The sequence below is a fragment of the Marmota flaviventris genome, chromosome 10 (genome assembly GCF_047511675.1).
Source record: "Marmota flaviventris isolate mMarFla1 chromosome 10, mMarFla1.hap1, whole genome shotgun sequence".
Taxonomy (NCBI): Eukaryota; Metazoa; Chordata; class Mammalia; order Rodentia; family Sciuridae; genus Marmota; species Marmota flaviventris.
This window is the reverse complement of record NC_092507.1, coordinates 74,986,320-75,009,931: the sequence shown is the minus strand read 5'-3', so window position 1 is coordinate 75,009,931 and position 23,612 is coordinate 74,986,320. Positions and strand designations below refer to the sequence as shown.

The 23,612-nt window shown below is 32.4% G+C and overlaps 1 protein-coding gene across 2 annotated transcripts in view; it reads right to left on the bottom strand.

The window, feature by feature from the left end:
- Positions 1-23,612, bottom strand: part of Pkn2 (protein kinase N2) — a 125,842-nt gene that overhangs the window by 65,479 nt on the left and 36,751 nt on the right. For both annotated transcript variants that reach the window (XM_027935144.2, XM_071618013.1), the window contains exon 2: positions 6,462-6,762. In XM_027935144.2, the coding sequence (XP_027790945.1) occupies positions 6,462-6,762 (301 nt within the window). The remainder of the gene's footprint in view (positions 1-6,461; positions 6,763-23,612) is intronic.

Genomic DNA, 23,612 nt, shown 5'->3' with positions numbered 1-23,612 from the left:
ATGGGGGTAGGTGGAGGGGGAGTGAGGGTGCAAGGGATTGAAACCAGGATTTCATGCATGCTAGACAAACCCTTTAATACTAAGCTACAATTTCTGTTTCTTTTTCTTCTATTTTCTGTTGTGTGAGGAATATCCAGGGTATTTTCGAAACGAGATGTATTAATTTACATTATCATCAACAATATATAAGGGTTTCCTTTTCTCTTCATCCTGGCCAACATTTATCTTTCAGTTTTTGATAATAATTACCAATCTAATAGTGTAAGGTGGTTTTAATTGGCACCTTTCTAATGAAAAATGTTGAACATTTTTTTTCTTATACCTCTTGGCCATTTTTTTAATAGGGTTACTTATTTTTGGTTATTGTGTAGTCTGAGCTCCCTGTATATGAAAATTAGTCCTCTACTCAATACATGACTTGAGAATACTTTCTCCCAATCTCTGAGTTGTCTATTCACCTGTTTCCTTTGTTGTAGAGAAGCTTCTTATTTAGCTGCAATCTCATTTGTCTAATTTTGCTTTCACTGCCTGTGCTTGTTAGGTCTTATCTAAGAAAACACTGCTGAAACCAATGTCAGGGAACATTTCTCCTATTTTAAATAGCTTTACAGTTGTGAATCGTGTTAAAGCCTTTAATCCCATTGTGAATTGATTCTTCCATAATGGGTGAGATAAGAGTGTATTTTCGTTTTTTCCCCTGTGGATATTGTTTTCCCAATGCTATTTATTGAAGAGGCTGGCCTTCCTTATTGTTTGTCCCTGGCACCTTTGTCAAAAATTGACCACAAGTGTATTGGTTTCTTATTCTACTGGTTGATGTGATTACTTTATGCTAATACCATGCTGTTTTGATTACTATAGCTTTATAATATATTTTAAAATCTAGGAGTGACGCTTCCAGCTTTTTGCTCAAGATGGCTTTGGCTATTCAGGGTCTTTTATGGTTCCAAACAAATTTTAGGATTTTTTTTTTTCCATTTTTGTGAAGAGTGACATTAGGGTTTTGATAGAACACTAACTCTATAGGTTGCTTTGAGTAGTACGACATTTTAATAATATTACTTATTCTTAATTCATGAACACAGGACATATTTCCATATATTGTGTCATCGTCAATGTATTTCATTGATATTTTATAGTTTTCAGGCCCTGTAGACCTTCTGCCTTTTTCATAAATTAACTCCTAAGTATTTTAATTTTTTGGATGCTATTATAAATGGGATTTTCATAAATTCCTTTTTTGGATAATTCATTGCTAGTATCTAGAGATGTTATTGGTTTTTGTACATTGATTTAGTAACCTGCAACTTTAATGAATTCCTTTTTTTTTGTTTTTCTTTTTGGGGGGATTGAACTCAGGGGCATTCTACCACTGAGCCACATCCCCAACCCAATTTATTTTGTATTTTTATTAGAAACAGTGTCTCACTGAGTTGCTTAGCACCTCACCATTGCTGAGGCTGGCTTTGAACTCCCGATCTCCTGTCTCAGTTTCAAGCCACTGGGGTAACAGGTGTGCACCACCATGCCTGGCTTGAATTCCATTTTTCTAACAGCTTTTGTGGTGCAATCTTTAGAAATTTCAGTATATAAGACAATGTTGTCAGCAAACAAAGAAAGTTTCATTTCTCCCTTTCCCATTTGGATAACTTTTATTTATTTTTCTTGCTCAACTGCTTTGGAAATTCTAGTACCATATTGAATATGGCTTCCTGGTCTTCTTGTTCCTACCTTTAGAGGAAAAACCTTCAACTGTTCACCATTAAGTATGATATGAATTATGGGCTTGTGTTATGATTTAGATATGAGGTGTCCCTCTAAAGCTCATGTGTGAGACAATGCAAGAAAGTTAGAAAAATAAAATGAAATGTTTGGATCATGAGAACCTTAACCTAACAAACGTACTCGTCTACTTGAATAGATTAACTGGGTGATAAGTGTAATTAGGTGGGGTATGGCTGTTTTGAGTACACATTTTGTCCTTGGTGAGCAGAGCAGACTCTGCTTTCTGATCATCAACGTCCTGAGCTTCTTTCCTCTGTCACACCCTTCTGCCATGATGTTCTACCTCATCGAGAGACTTGAGGAATGGAGTCGACCATGTATGGACTATGACCTCTAAAACTGGGAGCACCAAATAAACTTTTCTTCCTCTAAAATTGTTCTTGTCAGGTCTTTTGGTCACAGCAATAAAAAGGCTGACTAAAACAGCTTGTCACACATGGCTTTTATTGTATTGAGGAACATTCCTTTTATATTAAATCTATTGAGTTTATATCACAAAAGGAAGTTGAACTTTCATCAAATGCATTTTCCTCATCTTCTGAGAGAATCATATGCATTTTTCCCATAATACTATTTTTAAAGAATATAGAAGATGAACAGGAAGCTCAGAGTATCCTGGGCCTGAAGATAATATCAACTAATTCATTTTCTATTATACTTAAGAATAAACACATTTCTTTTATAAGTAACAGTTTCAAATGATCATGCTCTGACATTAAAATGAACAATTATTTCTGAGTTTTATACTTAAAAATTCCATCAGATAAACATTCTATTTTAAAAAAGGAATTAATGATTAAGATTAGATTATTTTGGAGGTGAATTAAGATAAGAACAAACTTCCTCACTTCTTAGTCATTACTTATACAATACAGATTTAAATTTCATCCTTTTATCCTACAGTTACTAATTCTACTTATGTAACCCCAATACAATAGAAATTACCCAAACACTCCAGCTATAAGTTCATTCAATTTTAAAGAACTTAAAGCAAAGAATCCCTCGAATTTTCTTGTTAAATCTAATCTAAAATAAACTTATTTTATCTTGATACACAATGTAATACATCTAAAATGTTATAGCAGATTGACTTAAAATTAATGTAAAATTAACTACTTTTAACCCTTTGAATTGTTGTTGTGTTTTTAATATTGTCAAATTAGTAACGAGAAGGAAAAACTCATCAGGTGAATACTGTGTGAATGTGTCAAAAAAATTTTTTTCAGTGCTGGAGATAAAACATGCAGAGCCTCGCGAATGCAAAGAGAACTTTCTAAAAATAAATCAGAATTTAACTAACTTGTCAAGTTTATTCCAAATAAACTCAAGTATTAAGTAGTCATACTAGAAATCTTCATTTGTCCTCCAATTATCTGAAATGCATTAAAAATGATCAGTAAAAAAAATTTCTAGCTTTATCCTATAACTTTCATTTTCAGCTTTGTTCCCTAAGTTGTCATGATAAATTATGCCTTGATACTAATTATAAGAACCAACATATGATTTTGATCCTTCTTTTAATGATATATAATATTCACAACTATAAACCTACTATGTTCCAAGTTCTGTAATAAGCCTAGAAAACAGATGAATGAAAACATGTCTCTGCCCTCAAGGAGCTTAAAGTTTAGTAAGTGATACACACACTCTCTCTCTCTCTCTCTGTCTCTCTCACTCACACACACACTTCTCCAGCCCTTTTTTGTATTTTATTTAGAGACAGGGTCTCACTGAGTTGCGTAGCACCTTGCTGTTGCTGAGGCTGGCTTTGAACTTGCAATCCTCCTGCCTCAGCCTCCTGAGTCACTGGGTCAGGTTGTCTTTTAAGGGAGCCCAGAAATTTGAGAGGAGGAATTAAAGAAGGTCTATATCTATATCTGTATATATCTATATACATTAAGAATAGGAGGTCTTTATCTATATATCTATATATCTATCTATACAGAGAGAGAGAGAGAAAGAGTATGAAACTATAAGAAAGACAAAATTAATTTAAAATTATAGAAGGTAGGCAGTGGTTTCCAAGGGTTGGGATAGGTATTGGATATTGGAGACTGGAAAGGTGTAACAAGGGAATCCCTAAGTGATGGAAATATTCTGGATATCATATGCTGATCATGTTATATACATCTATTAAAATCATTAAATTGAATGTATGCTTATACTCTCAAAATATATTATTTATCATAGGAATTTATATATTTCAATTAAATCAATATTTTAAAAGGAATCAGGGAAACCAAATAGATTACTTTTGATATTGCTAAACTCTTTCATATTTCAATGAATCACAAGGTACTCTGTGAGGAAGAAACTGTTTTCTCTAAATAAACAGTTTAAAGCTCCAGCACTGTTTCTTATTTTAGACTTCTCCTAAAGATGTAATAAGCAAAAAATGTAGAGCTTGGCAAAATGCCAAACACAACAGGCTATTTCTGAGTTTATATAATATTACTACTAAAAATGGCATTTTCATAATACATATTTCCATTTATAATGTAATTATTGAAATTGTGGGTAAGAGAATACAAAATAAGAAGAGTTCTTTTCAACAACCTTGAGTCTGAGCAAATTAATTCAGATCTTTAGAATTATTTCAATTCTAGAATAAGAAAGCTGGTTTCCTATGATTTCTTTCATATTAAAGATTCAATCACTCTTGCATAGATTAAATCTACATACAAAACCTCCAAGTAAAATCCCTAAGTCCCACATGTTGAAAGTGATGCATGAAAACAAGTTTTATCAAATATACTGAGTATCAGAAGTGTTTTCTGAAAGTATTGAGATTGTTGATTAATTTTACTTACATCTACTATTTCTTATTAGGTCCTTCTAAAATTTCTATAGTGCTAGGTATTTTACTCTATGTAAGAAAATGAAGGTAATATAAATTAAATTCAAAACATCATCTTTGCAAGGATAACACTGTTAGACCAATTAAGTCTTTTATGATTTTTTTGTATAAAAAGTTATAGAAAGAATATACATACTAATGTGTAGATACTAGTACAAATATAGAAAAACTTTTGTTATTTTTGCAAAGCTATACAATGAAAAATTAGTAATGTTATCTTTAGGGAAAGCGTCTCAGGTACAGAGAGGCAATTTTTCTATTTTCACTTTCTGCACTACTGAAAAATTTACAACATGAATATCTTTTGATTCTATTGTTTTTAAAAAATTCTCTTAGAGATTGAGTGAAGCATGTTTAAATTATATATGCAAATGTAATTTAAAACATTTCACAATATCTATTAAAACTTTTTTGGGGAGTAGGGAGCAGCAGGGATTGAACTCAGGATAACTCGACCACTGAGAAACATCCCTAGTGCTTTTTTGGATTTTTATTTAGAGACAGGATCTCACTGAGTTGCTTAGTGCCTCACTTTTGCTGAGCTTGGCTTTGAACTCTCAATCCTCCTGCCTTGGTCTCCAGAGCCTTTGGGATTGTAGACGAGCCACTGTGCACCTGGCTACTAAAACTTTTTGTACAGGTTTAGATAACTAAGATTCTTGAAGTAATAAGCATTTCATGTATTGTTCTTGTAATTTTATATGAACAAACTGTGGTGATTATTTTCCATGTTTTAAACTCTATATTATTTACACTGCATAAAAGTAGTAAATGGTATTTATTTAAAAATTTGTAGTGTGTAGTATTATAAAAGTCTATATTCTAAAGGCATTTAGAAATGAAGAGAACTTCACTTTTAATATATTCCAAGGACTTTCATAAAATTACACATTCCATCAGAACAAAGCTAAAGGGCCATTCCAAGGGAGATTAAACAAAAAACAAATCATATATCAAAGAGTCTTCATATATTAAAAATGGCTATAACAGGCCAGGCCCAGTGACACACACCTGTAAGCCTTGTGGCTCGGGAGGCTGAGGCAGGTCTCAAGAGTTCAAAGCCAGCTTCAGTAAAAGTGAGGTGCTAAGCAACTCAATGAGACCCTGTCTTTAAATAAAATACAAAACGTAGGGCTGGGTATGTGGCTCAGTGGTTGATTGCCCCTGAATTCAATTCCCGGTAAACTCCCCCAACCTCTCCCCCAAATGGCTATAATAGAAAAACAACAAAACAAAACAAAAAAATAACTTTTAGGCTGAAATTCTGGGTGATATTTCCCACACTAACAGGGGGAAAAAAAAGAAGATTAATGTTTGGGTTTTAAATTTTTTTCCTGTTTACTGAACAATATACCTGATAGTTCAGTGGTTAATCCAGTTGCTTAAAGTACAAAGAACAAGGGTCATAGGTTTGATTAATTATATCTGCAAAGAATAAAAATATCCCTTGTTCACAGAATGTATTCTTAACTTTAAAAAGTCATCTGGCAAACTTGTGCTGCTGATCACAAAGATGAATCAGGTAAAAGCATGTGGTTGACTCAATACAAAACAAAATACTGGAAAATAACTCTTATGTTCCACTGACACGAGATAAGAGAGTATACATCATAGTTACTAATCTCTAAGTAAATGTTTCAATTATCGTGTCCATCAATTCACTGTCCTTCTGAATTGATTATAAACAAGACCTTAACCACCAACAGAAAGTAGATTGGCCTTTCAGGTAAGCTAAAAACTACATGGCACAAAACTTAGTTTTAAAAAATGATACATTTCTTATTTATACACCATATAAACATCAAATAAAATACTATACCTGTACCATCTTCTGGATCTGACACAACAATATGTGCATTTAATTCTTGCAGCTTGTGATGTAGTTCTTCTAATTTTTTGTTTGATTTTTTCAAAATGTTGTCTACATAAGCCAAACTTTTTTTATCTGTTGTTACTTTCCTCAGATTTTCAGCTCCTTCTTTGATTTTCAGTTCTTTCCTTATTTCTCTTTTGATTCGATCCTTGATGTCATCCAATTTCTGTTGCACCACTATATCTGAAAAGTCTGATTTTTGAACAGCACTCACATTCTCAGAAAATGGAAGACTTCGGGGCTCTCCCTACAGAATAAGATAAACAGAAATATGGGAGTTTAGGAAAGTTGGCTACTTAGTAAAAATTCAGTAGTAAAGATTACATTGTTTTCAACATAAAGAAATTCTTAATTACATTATACTTAATTATATTTAGTTCTCTCTTTAATATGCAAAAACTACTAATTTACCTAATAACCATATAAAATCATAAGTTCAAAAACACTTATCACTAAGTAACATTACTTGACAAAAACATTTAATATTAAAATAAAGTGAATTCAACATATTTACAAAGATATCTAACGGTTATATAAAAAAAGGTTATGTAAAATTAGGGGATTTTGATATCCTGTAAACTTAATTTAGATCACAACTTCCACACTACAAATCATGGGCAAGTTATTTATCTTTTAAATACTTGTTTAATCATCTCTAAAAATCTAAATAATAACATTAGCTACCTCTTGGAGATACTGTGATAATCCAAAATATTATGTGAAACTCCAAATATGATTCCTGGCCCACTATACTAGTCACCTAATAAATGTATTACTAAATCCTTTATGTTTGTAATTTTATCTTGTTTAAGAAAACACTTTGAAATAAACTTATATTGTCAAAAACATTTATGACCACTTTATAGCTAATGAATTAAAACATATTATAACTTGGGAAGGCTATTCAGGATTCCATTTATATGTTTCATGGCTAACTACCAAAACTGATAATTTAGTTGACTCACTACAAAAACATTACTAGAAAATACCTCTAAATTATATTCTAAAAGAGAACTAAGACCAGTATATTCATCTTAATATGAAAATCAAATCACTTCAAGTTGGGTATCAATTGATTGATGGTACTGGAGATTGACCTCAAGTAATATTTACCAATGAGTTTCATCCTCAGTCCTTTTCATTTTTATTTTGAGACAGGGTCTTGCTAAATTGCTGAAGCTAGCTTTGATCTTACAATCCCCCTGCCTCAACCTCCACATTGCTGGGATTACAGGTGTGCATCCCCAAACCTGGCCTTAAATCTGTATTTAAAACAGTCTAAGTTATGTTCGAGTTATTTATATATCTTTTACTGTTTTAGGTATATAAATAACTGCATTCGTTTTAAACTTCTGTAATTCTGGACAAAAAACAAGGTAACAGTTACTACTAGGAAGAGTTGAGATTGTGAAGGACATAAAAAGTAGGAAGACATACTTCACTATATAGCTTCTCATGCACCTCTAGAAACACAACTTAATTAACTAAAATTTTTTCTTTAATTTCTTTGCAAATTCATCCATCACACCCATATAAATAAGTTCTATTTAAATTTTTGCTGTAAGTGCTTTTTACATCTAATCTTTTATCCCTCAAACTATCAACCAAAATACATCATACAAAATACAAAATGTAAACTAAAAGATGTTATGAATATTAGACTTGGCTTTCATACCAATTTACCCTCTGCCTATAGGCATATTATATAAAAAATAAAGAAGTTAATTTCTATTAATCTAACCTTTTCAGGATCAACAACCCTTTTGAAATGACCAAGAAAATAGTAGACCAAAGAAAACTTCATATTTGTCTGTATGATTTCCAGATTCCACAGACCTAGGCTAAAAATTCCTGGAATACATAATCTACACCTAGTAAGCTATAAATTTCTAATTTTCATCTATGTGGATACAGGATGATTTCTATCTGGGCCAAAATATTGTCTAGGTTTTTCAATATTATAATGGAATATAAGTCCTATCTTTCATTTAGTTTCCCTAGTTTAGGAATTTACCTTGGCTAGTTATCAAAATATTCCCCCATATGACTGTATTTAAAGAATAAAATCCAAAATTCTAGCTATCCAGCTTTATGAAAAGTACACTGTAATAAACAATGCTTAGATGAAAGAAGTTTAATCACTTTCTTCTAGATATTTATATTTTGATTTTTATAAATTTATCAGAAAACAGCACACAAATTGCTTAAACAAATTTGCTCTTTAATAAAATATACTAAGCCAGTGGTTCCCAAAATGTCTTGGTTTATGGTATCCTTAGCATCTCAAATGTTCAATTTTGCCAAAAATACCCAATAGTTCCATATAGTGAGCACTAAGGTACAAATAACTTAATAAATATTTACGTTTTGAAAATTTAGTCACTGTTTGGAATAAATACACAGAAGTTCAAAGAAAAGAAAAATTTTTATTTTTTTAATAACCATAGTTATTTACTAATGAGATGTGTCTGCCTATCAAGTACTTTACAATTTCTCAAAGCTTGAAATCAGGTTAGACACTCCTATTATCATTATCTGTTCCACTTTGCAAAGTTAATGTAGAATAGCCTAATATTAACAGTTAACTGATTTCAGTTAGTTCATGTGGCATCTAACAATGAGGGGTGTCACTGTTTCCCTCCAAAATTCAAAATATATTTTAGGACCCAGAGTGTTTGCTGAAAAACCTAGAGTTTTGTTCTATTTGGGAATCAGGATACTAAGCTTTAAAGGCTATTAAAATTAAATGATCATATGAAAATGGCTTCTATAATTGATATGAATCTTTAAGGCTCTTGCTTATTTCAACTAATATCTTTCCAATTTGCTCTCTAAATTCCAATCACATCAAACTATAAAAATTTATTGCAACAGATCATCTCTATTGGCTCAGTCACTATGCATGCTGTACATGTAGGATGCACCACTTGTCTTTCTGCCTTCAACTATGTCCTCCAAGTTCCTTCTTGGCCCAGTTAACTTTTATTTTGTTTCAAAGTTTACCACAACTCTTCCTGGGAAATAATTTCCTGCCCAATGCCCTGCCTTAGGATTTAGCGGAATGACCTTCCTGTGTACCCTGATACTGTGAATCTAGTTGAAATAATTATCCCTTTTGTTTAACCACTCCAAAGACCATGAGCAATTTGAGAGCAGGGCTTATGTGTGGTATATTAACTTTTAGAAATAAAAGACTTGGGGGCTGGATATGGTGTTGTACACCTGTAGTCCTAGCAGCTACAGAGGCTGAGGCAAAAAGGATCAGAAGTTTGAGGCCAGCCTCAGCAATTTAGCAAGTCTGTTAAGCAACTCTGCAAGAGCCTATCTCAAAATAAACAAAATAAAAAGGCCTGGGGGTGTAGCTCACTGATAAAATGTCCTTGAGTTCAACCCCTGGTACCAATAAATTGTCCTTTTTTATTTTTGTGGTACTGGAGAATGAACCCAGGGTCTCTCCTATGACTGAGCTACATCCCCAGCTCTTTTTATTTTTTAAGACAGGGTCTCACTAAGATGCTGAGGCTGACCTCAAACTTGTGATCCTCCTGCCTGAGCCTCTCAAATCACCAGGACTAGAGATGTGTGTAACCATGCTCAGCTAATTTGTTATCTATTTTTAATTTTTATCTTATTTGGGGAGGGGACACTGGAAATTGAACCTAGGAACGCTTAAGCACTGAGTTACAACCCTAGCCTTTTTTATTTTGAGACAGAGTCTAGCTAAATTTCCAAGTGCCTGGCTAAATAACTGAGGCTGTCTTCAAACCTGGAATTCTCCTCCATCAGTCTTCCGAGTCTCTGGGATTACAGGCATGTGCCACCATGCCCAGCAATGTGTCCATTTTAAATGATTTGTTATTCACTATTTTTCTTTTAGAACTCAGAGGAATCTTTCACTTGTGCCTTTCTCTTTCTGATAAAGGGAACTTGTATTTCAGTAAGCTTCAACACAAAATTCATATACAATCATAGCAATTAGTTTAGTTAAAATGAGGTATGAATGAGCTACGTAATAATGGTTAGCATGTTTGCTTCCTCTTCTTTTCCATAGATCTGATTTTTTTTTTTTTTTTTAATCAACCATAGTTTTACTCTTTTGTTGTGACATGGCTCAAATATCTTTTGGAAAGGTGCAAGAGACTCATAAAATTGATAATTTAAGATAAACAAATGCTCTTTGATGGCAGATAAGAAAGGTCATAATACTTAACCATTATTGCTTTTCTAAAAATTTTAATTGCAATAAACTGAAAGTTATTGGAAAATAGAACTTTCTTGCACTTGGAACAACTGAAATACGATATTTCATCAATTAAATTATGCTTCCACCCTAAAAAATAATTAAAATAATTATATCATAATGCCAGGAACATTACTAGGCAATGAAATAATATTCTTGAACTAGGTAAATAAAATTAGCTTGTGAGACCTTTGTCTCAGTAGATTCTGTTATGGGTAGAAGCAACTATTTATACCATTCCATTATACTCTGAGGAATTAACTACAATTAATCACAAACAAAAAATAAAAATGAGAGATTAAGAAGCAGAGAAAATAAAATACCCAATTTTCATCTAACAAGAACTCCAGAATTAGAGAATAAAGAAGCTAGGAAAGGGGGCTAGGGTTGTGACTCAGAGGTGGAGCACTTGCCTGGCACGTGTGAGGCACTGGGTTTGATCCTCAACACCACATAAAAATAATAAATAAACAAAATAAAGGGATTATACCCATCTACAACACACACACACACACATTAAAAAAAAAAAAAAGAAAAGCTGTAAAGGAGCACTATGAGACATGAGTTAAAAACTTCCCAGTACTGAAGAATGTTTCAAATTCTTTGACTGAAAGATGATCACACCAAGTTACAAATGAAAATAGTAATAAAAATAAGAAAAGACAGAATGGCATTTTATCTACAAATTATGAATTCCAAATTAAAAAAAAATTTTTTTTTTGGTACTAGGGACTGAAGCAGGGTCACCGTACCATTGAGCTATATTCCCAGTCCTTTCATTTAATTTTTTTATGCTGAGATAGGGTCTTGCTAAATTGCTGAGGTTTGCCTCAAATTTTCAATCCTCCTGCCTCAGCTTCCCGAGTAGCTGGGATTATAGAAGTGTGCCATGTCATCCAACTGATAATTTTTCCTTACTGACAAAAGAGGCCTCAAGCTGTCAAGCTTCTGTTAAGATTTTCATCCTTTATCTTAAGGTCTTAAATATCACTATACCAGGGCTGGGGTTGTGACTCAGTGGTAGAGCGTTCTCCTAGCACGTACGAGGGCCTGGGTTTGATCCTCAGTATCACATAAAAGTAAATAAATAAAATAAAATTATTGTGTCCAACTACAACTAAAAAATAAATATTTAAAAATATTTATACTAAAATAAACAAATAAAATAAACAAACAAATAAACCAAACCACTGCCAACCAAAAAAACTTTCAAAATATTATCGTTCTGGGAAAAATTACCAATAAACTAACACAGCTCCTACTTTATATCATTCCTCTGTTCACTAGTCATATGAGTTAACTGGATTAAAGGAAAATGCTGCTGTGACAGAAAAAAACTATACTGTATCGTTTTTGACTATTGATAAGATTTTTAAAATCATAATGTTGGCAATAAGCCAGCTACATGACAAAGAAATAACCTTCATAAAAAGTTAATTGAAAGTTTGTAATAAGAAACTTAAAAACAGTGATTCCCTTTGACTGTGTAATTCTAATTACAGAAATCTAAGAAAATAATTAGAAATTCCTGTTATATTGAATGGCCAATTTAATAACTTTAAAGTAATAATATAAGCACTGTGTTGGGCACAGACAAGACTCCATTATAAGTCTTGCAAACAGCAGTTAATCCACAGCTTGTGCTAAGTACACAGTCTTATTTCAAATTATGTTTAAAATAAGAAAAAACTGGAAGAGATAAAAATATTAACATTAATTATCTCTGTGAAAAATTAAGAGAAATTTATTTTGCTCTTCAAAGTGTTTCATATTTTCTACTCTTTAGTAATAAAAGTTCTATTTTTTAAGCCTAATAGGGGAGAAAAGATATTTAAAAGGACTTCAAAGGAACATTCACTTTATTTCAATTTTGGCAAATATAAATGCTTACAATGATATGTAGTATATTTGCTATTTAATTAGACTATTTTTATTTAACACAATTCCATTGCAAGGGATAGAACTATACATTCCACTCTAATTAGACCACATCATGTGCCGGCCAAGTATTTCAAATACACAAATGTGTTAATATGTATGTGTTACATACAACTATTTTTAGTTTATGAAGTGAACTTCTGATTTTAGGCTGAAACATAAATTCACAGTTATGTTAGGAAAATCCCTGAAATAAAGACAAAACCAAGTGAAAGACAATGAAGAAAAAGACTGTCACTTGTGACTAAGTACTTCATTTAGGGAGACAGGAAAGGATGTTTACTCCTTACTGGCAAAATTCCCAGAGAAGATGTGAAAAAGCTGTTGCTTTTTCTACATTTCAGAAATATAAAATAGTCTGACCTCATAGATGCCAAGAAATATTAAAGTTCCATGAAAACTCACTAAGCATTATGATTCATATACTGTTTTAGCTAGAAGGAATTTCAAAAATCATTCAGCCTAACTCCCTTGACTTTATTTTACAGCAGCTAAGCAACCAGCCTGACGTGACAAAGAAAAGTCAGTGACCTTTCTGGGGTTCAGAATACTAGTCTTCTACTCTTAGTTTAGTGTTCTTTTACTCCACACCACCTTCTCAGATGGGCCCCTTTGGAATACCCATTTGTCTATCTTTGAACTATACTTTGACCTAAATGACTTGCATTAAAATAGTGGATATTTTAGTGGATATTCCCTCCGTAAGTCAGGGACATTGGCAGACCCATTTTCTTTTCCTCTCTGATTTCACCCTAATCTAATCTTCTGTACTTCAAGGGGAGAGGGGAGAGCACTATCAAGTAGAAAGAAACAGTTCAAATACCAATCGTTGTCAGGAACTACACAACACAAGCATGTTATCCCACTGCCCTACCATCCACTTGCTCATCTACAACTTGGGAGTTATCTCCTATCTTTAAGCTTTAAAAAAACTATCTATTCAAAACATTCAGTGAGTGCTAGGCAACAAAAATATAAAAATACAAATGACACGACCATTCTTTCTTTCAGGTATTCAATTTATTAAAGAATAAAGCCAGGATAACCAAACTTTTGAAGAAGTAGCAAAGCCTTTATACAAATGTATGCCATACTGTGTTTTTTGTTTGTTTTAAACAAAAGCTCAGTTTGATTGTAATATAATGGAAAGAATGAAGCATTTGGAATCAGACTGGCCATGTATAAATTCTGATACTTCAACCAGGCTAAAGTATAATGAAATTATTACAACTATCTTGATTATATTATTTCTAAGTCTCATAATGGTTATCTCCAGATTCTTAACACATAGCACTGAAGCAGACAGTGCTTACACAATACCCATCCTTCCAATATCCTTACTAAGAAAACTCGTTTTGTGTTAGATCCAATAAAGTATAAAGATCAAATTCTCTCTTGCCTAAAGTCATATAATAATCTTGTCAAAGATAACTAAGTCCAGGATTTGGGGGAAAGCTTTCATTCCTCCCTTTCTTTTTGCCTGGAATGCAGACCCAAGGCTTAAAAATGCACCAACAATAAGGGTTTCAGGACAAAACCAACACACTATGAAAGGAGAGAAGGAGAGAAAAAAATCTTAATTCCCGATGGCCTACTTGTTTACCCTTAATCATCTTGTTTTAGATGAAAAATAAATGTTTATTTAAAGCAAAACTATAGGGCTTTGTAGGTTAATATAAAGAATTTGGCTTTTACTATGAATGAAATGGAAACTCAGGTCAGGGTTAAGGCAAAGAAATGATACAGCCTGGCCTCCTGTGTTAAGAGTAGATTTGAGGGATACCAGAAATCCATTTTGAAGCTGATAGGTCTTGAATGAATCCTGCCTCCCTCCATTCATACCCTTCCATGCTGATGCTGAGTAGACTCTGAATTACTCTGATAGTGTGTGGTAGAAGTGACATTCTGGTGAGAAGGAAAAAATGAAAAGCCCACTCATAATTTAGGTTAAAGTGTTGATGACAGCCTATCCAAGACTCTTGGTGGAATTAATATGTATTCTCAGATCTGAGAAAGATTAAAAGTTATCCAAAAGGAATGAAAGGTGTCCCTACTTGATGCTAAGAAAGGTAGAAGAAGAAAGCAGACCAATTAGGGACTTTAGATCTTGAGGAAGACAAAGTAGTAAATTTTTCAGGTTTTCTCTTCTCCCTCCAAAGCCAAAAGGTAGATGTGGGCAACTGGGGAGGTCCCAAGAAAAACCTGTTTTCTTTGTTCAAAGAATAGCGAAACAGGGCAAGCTATTTATTAAGGACAGATATTAAGTTTTCTGACAGTACCAATTCTACTCTACCAAGCACCTTTGATATTTCCCTCCTTGCTGTGTCAGGGGTTATTCAGTGGGGACTTGTAACAGGTTAGCATAGCAACAGCAGATATCCCAAGACAATCCATATTCTTCTTCCCTGTCCATATAGATGTAATGGGGAGCCTGAAGACCTGATCTCCATTTGGCACTGGAAGGGCCCAGAATACAGTTTCCTTCTCCCATTAGTGAAGCAGTATCTGCAAAAAATCAAATGGAGAATCTGCTCTCCTGCTCCTTCAAGTACAGCATGGCTTTATTCACCTTACAGAAGAGATCAGAGATCAGTACAGAGCAAGTTGTAACTCTATGCTCCCACCTAGCAAGAGTAGGCAGAATAGGGAAATAACATTTCTTTCCCTCATCAACATGGTGGCCATGAAGATCTACCACACTTCCAGGAGTGTAAGATGATTCTGGGGGAGAAGATGATTAAGTAACTGTAATTACTCTGGTTCCCCACTTGCATAACATCAAAAGAAAATGAGTAGGGATTCCTGACTTTTACTTCCCTCTTGGCAATGGCAGATATTCTAAAAAAGTAACTCCCACCTCACTGGTATGTTGCCAATAAAGACCAAGTGCAGAGTTTACAATTCTATTCTTACCCAGAGTGGACAGGCTGCCTCTTACACCTCTGGGTAGGAAAGGGAGATTATAGAACATGAGAAACCTAGAAAAAAAAAATGATTCTTTAAGCCTGCATGAAATGTCTTGGGTAGAACCAGGTTTAGGCAAAACCAAGTTGCACATGAAATAATAAGTGAAAAAGTTGAAAAATATACCACACTAATGAAATCCAGGTTTTCAGAGTGGGCTTCCAGTAAGGCACAAGTAAAGCAAAGCAAAGCAGAATATCAATGCAGGCACCCTGGAAAATAAATTATTAGAATCCAGCCAACAAAAGTAGGCTAGGACCTATGTGTTAAACCTAAACAGGATGACTACAGGCTAAAATAGGAGACTTAAATAAGATAGAGGGTATCATAACAACAAAATGTCCAGGATACAATTTTTAAGTCACTCACCCATGACCCAGAAAAGGAAAAAAAAAAAAAAATTACAGTTTGAATAACAAAAGAAAATCAAATGATGCCAATACTGAGATGACTCAGAGGTGAAATTAATTGGTCATGACTTCAATTCAGCCAACAATTACGAACAATCTTAAAATAGATGGATACTAACACTCATAAAATTACAGAGAACTAGAGAGAGAAAAAAAAAGATGCCAGAGACCTAGGAAATTACCAAAAAATACAAAAACTAAAATCAAAAGCTTTCTAGATGGGCTCAATAATGAATGAAGGTGACAGACCAAACAATAACAAGAATAATAAATCTGAAGACAGTCAAATCGAACTTAATTAACCTGCCCAACAGAAAGGAAAAAAAAAAATAAAGTACAGAAATCTGTAGGATAACAACAAAGATCTGACATTTGTGTAATTGGGGTCCCAAAGAGAAGCAGAGCATTGGCCAAGAAGAAGGAAAAAAAAACGTGAAAAGATAATAACTGTAAATATGCAAAATGTGGCAAAAGGCTTATATCTACAAGTTAAAGAAGCTGAGAAAATTCCAAAAAGAAAAAAAAGATAATTCCAGAGACATCCAAAGAAAGCAAACATGTATCAAAATTAACTTTTGAAAACTGGACAGAAAGAAAACACTTTTAAAAGCAACTAGAGATAAATGCATTTCTCAATAGAAATAATAGAAACTAGAAGAAAATGGTATAAGGTTTTAAGTGCTGAAAGAAGTATTGTTAATCCTGAATTCTATACCCAGTGAAAATACCCTTCAGGAATTAAGAGGAAATGAAAGTATTCTCAGACAAAGAAAAACTAAGGGCTTCTGTCACTAGCAATCCTATCATTAAAGAATGGTAAAAGGAAGTTGCTCAAATCAAAAGAAAATTTTAACTGCATGGAGGTCTGTAACATCAGAAAGAAGATAAAGAAAATTAAAATATGGCTAAATGTAACAGACTTTCTTTCTCTTCATGAATTTTTTGGCAGTTGAAAATAAAATCCTCGTCTGATGTTGTGCTCAATAGAAAGGAAACAAGATCACTATAATTTTCAAATGAGAAAAAGGCAAAGTACAATAGAAATAAGATTTCTATAGTTCATCCAACATTAGTAAAGTGTCAATGCCAATAGCCTCCAACAATGTATCTCTGCGTATTTTACTACCCAAAGAAACCACAAAACAAATGAAAAACTAGCAATATAATAAAAAAAAATATGATCAGCCAAATGATCATAATTCTACAAAATGCCAAGTAGCCAACAGGCAAGAAAAAGTAAACAAGTGAGAAAACAATAAAGAGAACAAACATTTTGCAAACAGTAAAATAGCAGACTTAAGCCCTTACCTACCAACAGTTACTGTAAGTACAAATGGTCTAAACAACAAAAATTAAAAACATACTGGCATAACAGATGTTTTAAAAGACAGAGTAGTCCCCCCTTATCTGTAGTTTCACTTTCTATGATTTTAGTTAATCATATTCAAATGAGGTCTGAAAATATGAAATGGAAGACCACCAAAATAAACAATTCACAAATTTTTAACTGTGCACCATTCAGTGCAACAAAATTTTGTGTCATCCACATCCATACTATTTGGCATATGAGTCATCCCTTTGTCCCTTATATCTACACTTGTATGATACCTATTCTTTAGTCACTTATTAGCCATCTTTGTTATCAAATCAACTGTCAAGTAACACAGGGCATGTGTTCATTAATCCTTATTTTATTTATTAAAATAGCCACAAAACACAAGATATGCCAAAGAGAAGTTATAAAGTGCTTCCTTTAAAGGAAAAGGTGAAAGTTTATCATAAGTACGTATGCACAAGAAAATACACAATATATTCAGGGTTTGGTACTATCTGTAGTTTCAGACATTTGCTGTAGGTTTGGAACATATCCTCCTTGGATAAGGGAGGACTACTGTATGTCCTAATTATATGCTATTTACAAAAACTTCTCTTTGAATATCATGACATAAGTAGTCTGAAAGAAAAAGGTTGGAAAAAGAAACCATACACCATTAATAATAATAATAATAATAATAATAATAATAATAATAATAATAATAAAGCACAAGTGATTATATTATATCAGTAAAAGCAATATTCAAAGTAAAGAAAATGAAGATGGATCTCCTCCTGGGGGGAGTTTTGAAATCTGTGGAAATTCTGGTAGTGAAGGTAACAATAAGAGACTGATCAAAACAAAGAGACAGGTGGGGCAGTGACTTAGGCAGAGATGGAAATTCTATGAAACAGAAAGCTAAGGGATTCTAATACAATACTGAGGCCTACAAGTATATCAGAATAGTTAAGAACAAAATTTTGGGTACATGACATAACTTTCAAAGATCTCAGATTCTTAATTTTTAAGAAAATGTAAATAATGCTGCTTACCTGAAGGAAGATTAAAATGACTAAATTAGTAATACATACACAAAACTTTGTCACAGTATCTGGCACTTACTACTTCTTCAATCATCAAGAGAGCTAACATTACATTTTTACTAAATACAGCCAAAAAAAAAAAAAGAAAGACAAAGGATAATTGGACATCAAAATGAGGAAAAGATAGGACTAAAGGTATTTTTTAATGTGTCATGTTTAATTTAGAGCAAATCTAATATATCCAAAACCCTCCAATGTACTAGAGTAAAAATTGTTTTTAAAATAACTAGACATAGTCAAATTAGAAAACACAGTAGAATATCTACTACTATAATGACTAGAAGTGTTTGGCCTAAATAAAGAGATAAGAGAAAAGATTACAAAGCAGTAGCAGAGATGCCTTTGTTGTTGTTGGAAAGTATAAAACAAAAAGCAACCAAACCAAGGTTACAAATAGATGGACGGATGAAGGGATGGGCTCACAGGAAGGCACAGAAGGAGAGAGGGAATCAGTTTGGGGATTTTCATTAGATGTTTTATTTTATTGAAAAGGCTGAAGCAGAAAGCAAGTTGCTAATCACAAAGCAAGGTATCAGACTGGGAAGTTAAAGAAATAAAGAAACTATATGGAGAATACAAACCAATTATCCCTTAGGAAGTAAAACTAATGTTTCAAGTATAACAGAAGTAATTAATAGTTATTTACAAACAATCAATTAAAGATTCAAGTGTTTGGTTGAAACAAGTTAATATTTAGGGAGCAAGAAAATGTTTACTGGCTGTGATACAAATGTGGTGAAGGAAAACAAGTGCAACCTTCCCATTGTCTTTCACATGGGTCTTCATATCTGCTGATGACCAAGAAAAATGCAGTCTCCTAGCTATCACTTATATATTTAGTAACATCTCTTCCATTTTTATGAAATTGTACAGTGTTTGCTTATTTTAATATATCAAAAGAAAACAATTAAAATGGTAATAGTTACAGTCAAATGAAATCTTTACTAGTTAGTATTTCAAATGGATTCTGAACTTAATTTTAAAATCTTTACATTGTATGGAATTAATGTTTTTAATGATTTATAACATACCCTGATTATTATCCATTTGAAGGAATCACATGAGTTTTACATTCTTCATAATTCAGGTTATGATTTGCTTTGTTTTCTAGACAAAAATTTTAATAGCATGTAATAATCATAATTAAAAGCACATTCCTCTTATAGAAGTCATATCCAAAAAGATTCGGACCAATTAAGCAAAAATGAGATATTTAAGAGAAATTATAAAGAAAACCTAAATTCTACTCACAGTTCTTTCAGTTTATTGTAAGATCCTTAGTATTCTCTAATTGTGTTTCAATTATGTTTTATCTAAAAGTGATGTCAAGCTATACTAATTTCCAATGATTACTTTTTTCCTTTCTTTTTTTTTTATTTATATATGACAGCAGAATGTATTACAGTTCTTATTACATATATGGAGCACAATTTTTTATATCTCAGGTTGTATACATAGTATATTCAAACCAATTCGTGTCTTCATATTTGTACTTTATTTGTATTTATAATAATGATCATAACATTCCACCATCATTAATTACCCCATGACCCCTCCCTTCCCCTCCAACCCCTCCAATGATTATTAAGAATTTAAATTAAGGACTGGGGATTTAGCTCAATTGGTAGAGTGCATCCCTCGAATGCACAAGGCCCTGGGTTCAATCCCCAGACCACAAAAAATAAAAATAAAAATAATTTTAAAAAAAGAATTTAAATTAAAAAAACTTAAAAGTATAAATGACACAGAATTTAAGAAAATAACATTTAAAAAGAAAGATTTTTTTTATAATGTTATTAAGTATAAAATAGGGGAAGAGGCCTAGGAAAAAATTTCATTTAACATTCCATGATTGTTAGAAAAATTTTAAGGTCTTAATCATAACCTATTACTAGGAAGCCTCATTCAATTAATCTCATCTTCAAACTAATCATTCCTGCGTTTTGTTCTAATTTGGTATTTATTATTATTAGTCAACTAATCTAATAGTCCATCTCTATCTTGATTCCCAGAACCAGGTTCACATTTCTAACTATTATTTACCTCACCACTTAAGATGTTCTATCAATTTTAAACTCAGCATGCCTCAAAACAAACACTTACTTACCTTCACAGATCTCCCTATTTCTGCTAATGATGCCTGTTAGAGTCTGTAAACAAGTCTGGATGGCGCCTGGCAAAATGCCAGAGGGAGTGGTTTGTGAAGTAATGCCAGCGAGCCATTAAGTGTGGAGATTCCTTATTGGTTGACTGATGTATCTAGTTTATGCTAATTAGATAAGCTGTGTGGAATGTATAAATACTGCTCCTGTCCTGCAATAAACGGCTCCCACTCCTGCTGTATCAACGTACACAAGTTGTTCGTCACCCCCCGGTTATTTTGCTGCAGCCGGACTCGGCAGATGCCAAAACCCTCAGTCACCCAGTCTCAATCCCATGAAATCATTTTTTATATTTCATTTCCCTTACTGATCACATCCTGCCAGACGCCAAAACTTGAGTATCCTAATGTTCATTCATTCCCTCTGCAAGATCCCTTTATGACATGCATGTGTGAAAAAAGAGATTATGTACCTGAGACTTGTCATTCTTCAGTCTGAGAACCATGTTAATTAAAAAAACAAAGTTCAAATAAGAATGCACAATTTTAATAAATCACAACTTTGAAGATGTTCCTTTGGTTAATGTGTTTACATTTAGTTAAATCCATTTAATTTTCCTAATCTGTATCATTTTTTATTATAAGTAACATTTTTAGGACAATATATATGTTCCTAATATTGATTCTAATTTTAACTCAAAGTATACATTATGACCATTTTTAATCCTGTAAACAGCTTTTGCTTTAATGGTGATTTGAACTGTATGCTTACTTCTTTCCCCTCATTATTCTAAATCAGTAGTTCTCAAAGTGTGATCCATGAACACCTTGAGGTTCCAATATTTTTGCTGAATTACTTAATGACTATCTTCCCTCACCATATTTTAATCTCCATGAGAAAGTATATTTGATTGCCATTAAATATTTTGATAATTATTAAATGGTCAGGTTCCAGAACAATAGCTTGAATATAGAAGATGCTTAGTAACTATCTGCTGAATAGAGAAATGGCTACTAAGACTGACATACTGCTGAGGACAAAAAGCTGAGAAATGAAGGGGCAAAAAATAGATAAATAAAATGAAACACCAACCACTAAGACCATTTACTATAGGAATAATGAGTACTACATGCTTAAAGAAAAAGTAAAACTTTCTATATACATTTTGTAAATCAACAGCAAAATATGACATACATTGTGTAAATGTAATTTCTAAAAACCAGGTTAAAAAAATCAACATTTTATTTGGGATTAGGACTAATTTATTTGAATACTATACTTCATTCCAAATAAATGAGGTATATCAAATGTAATAAAGCAAAACTATATTTAACAACAATTTAGAATCGGTTATTTTGAAGTATGATATTACATCACAATATCTCAAGTCACATATTACAAAATAAAGAACTTTTCCATTGACATAAGTGGTATCTCAAAGGAAAACAAATAGCCATGCATGGCTTTGAGTTATCTTATACTTTATTACTAAGTGGAATAAAATTTATAAAATGGCATATTCCATTATGGGTGGGGTTAGACAACAAATTCCTGTAGAGAATCATTTAATACCCATAACTAGTTCCTTTATTTCCATTCATATAACATGAATTACAGGTTTAACAGGTTCAACCACAAAAACCATAATAGAGGATAACAGGTATGCCATCACTGCAGATTCACAGACTATCATAAGGCTTTATGTATTAAGGAAAACTATAATAATGAATAATTTGAGAGTCCGTCCCCCAGGTTGGTGATAAGTATTGGTTTTAGTCATGCTGCTAAATGTAACCAGTTAGTCTTATTATTCTATATCACTGAATACTGTTCAATAAGCTGTTTCCTTCAGATACATAAAATAAAAATGCTTCAAAAGAAAAACAACAATTATAGACCCCAAACACCTAATTATACGTGGATTATTTTTGCCATTATCTAGGGTGTTCTGGGATAAAGAAATGTGAGATAACAATAGAATAGCTTTACCACAGTGTTTTGGTTAGGAAAAAGATTGAAGAATGAACAATAAGTGAATGGAAAAAATACCAATCCTCCATTGAAGATGCAATTAAAGTAATGTAATAAATTTTCAGACCAAAATGATTGAAAAAATTTATAATCTGTGAGAAAAGGGAACTATACTATAGAGGGCAATGAATATATGATTAATTTGAAGGTATTCATTTGCTTAGAGCATACAATTCCATTTCTACATGAATATAAACTATGTTTATAAGATGCAAAAGAATGTTGGTTATACTATTGTAATAGAAGAAAAATCATAATCATCTATACAAAAATGAACTTACTTATAATATATGAATGCAATGAGTATCATACTGCTTCCAAAAATGTTACCTAAATGTGTATCACCTTGGATACATATGGAAAAGAATGTTCAATTAAAAAAAAACTTGCAAAAAGACTATATCAACATGAGATTATCCATGTAACATATTTTCCTCTGGAGAATGAGGAAAGGTAATAGGTTAGAGAGAGCAGAAAAAGTAGGGTTTATATCTGTAAAACATTTATTTTTAAAAAACACAATGTAAAGTTTGGGAAAGCCAAACTTTACTCAGGGAACCAACACAAATTATACTCAGTCTTCCTGGGTATATTTGAAATAATTCCTTATTAAAAAAGAAAAAAAAAAAAAGGTCAGAGACTTCCACTTCTGATTAAGAGAATAAAATAAAAATGGGAAGATTTATCCACCTAGCTTAAAAAAAAAAAAGACAAGATATATATTACACAATGGTTCTTAAGGCATTGAACAATAGACAAGATAGTTATTCCAGAGATGAGAAAGAAATAAGATATTAAAAATTAAAATTAAATTAAGAGGGCTGGGGTATAGCTCAGAAGTAGAATATTTACCTACCATGCACAAGACCCTAGATCCAACACTCAGAACTACAAAATTAGCAGATATTCTGGGTTGAATGAAAATAAAAATATTAAAATTTGTGCAGTAATGCTTAAAAAGGGGGGGAACCATATGATTTTTTCATATTCTGAA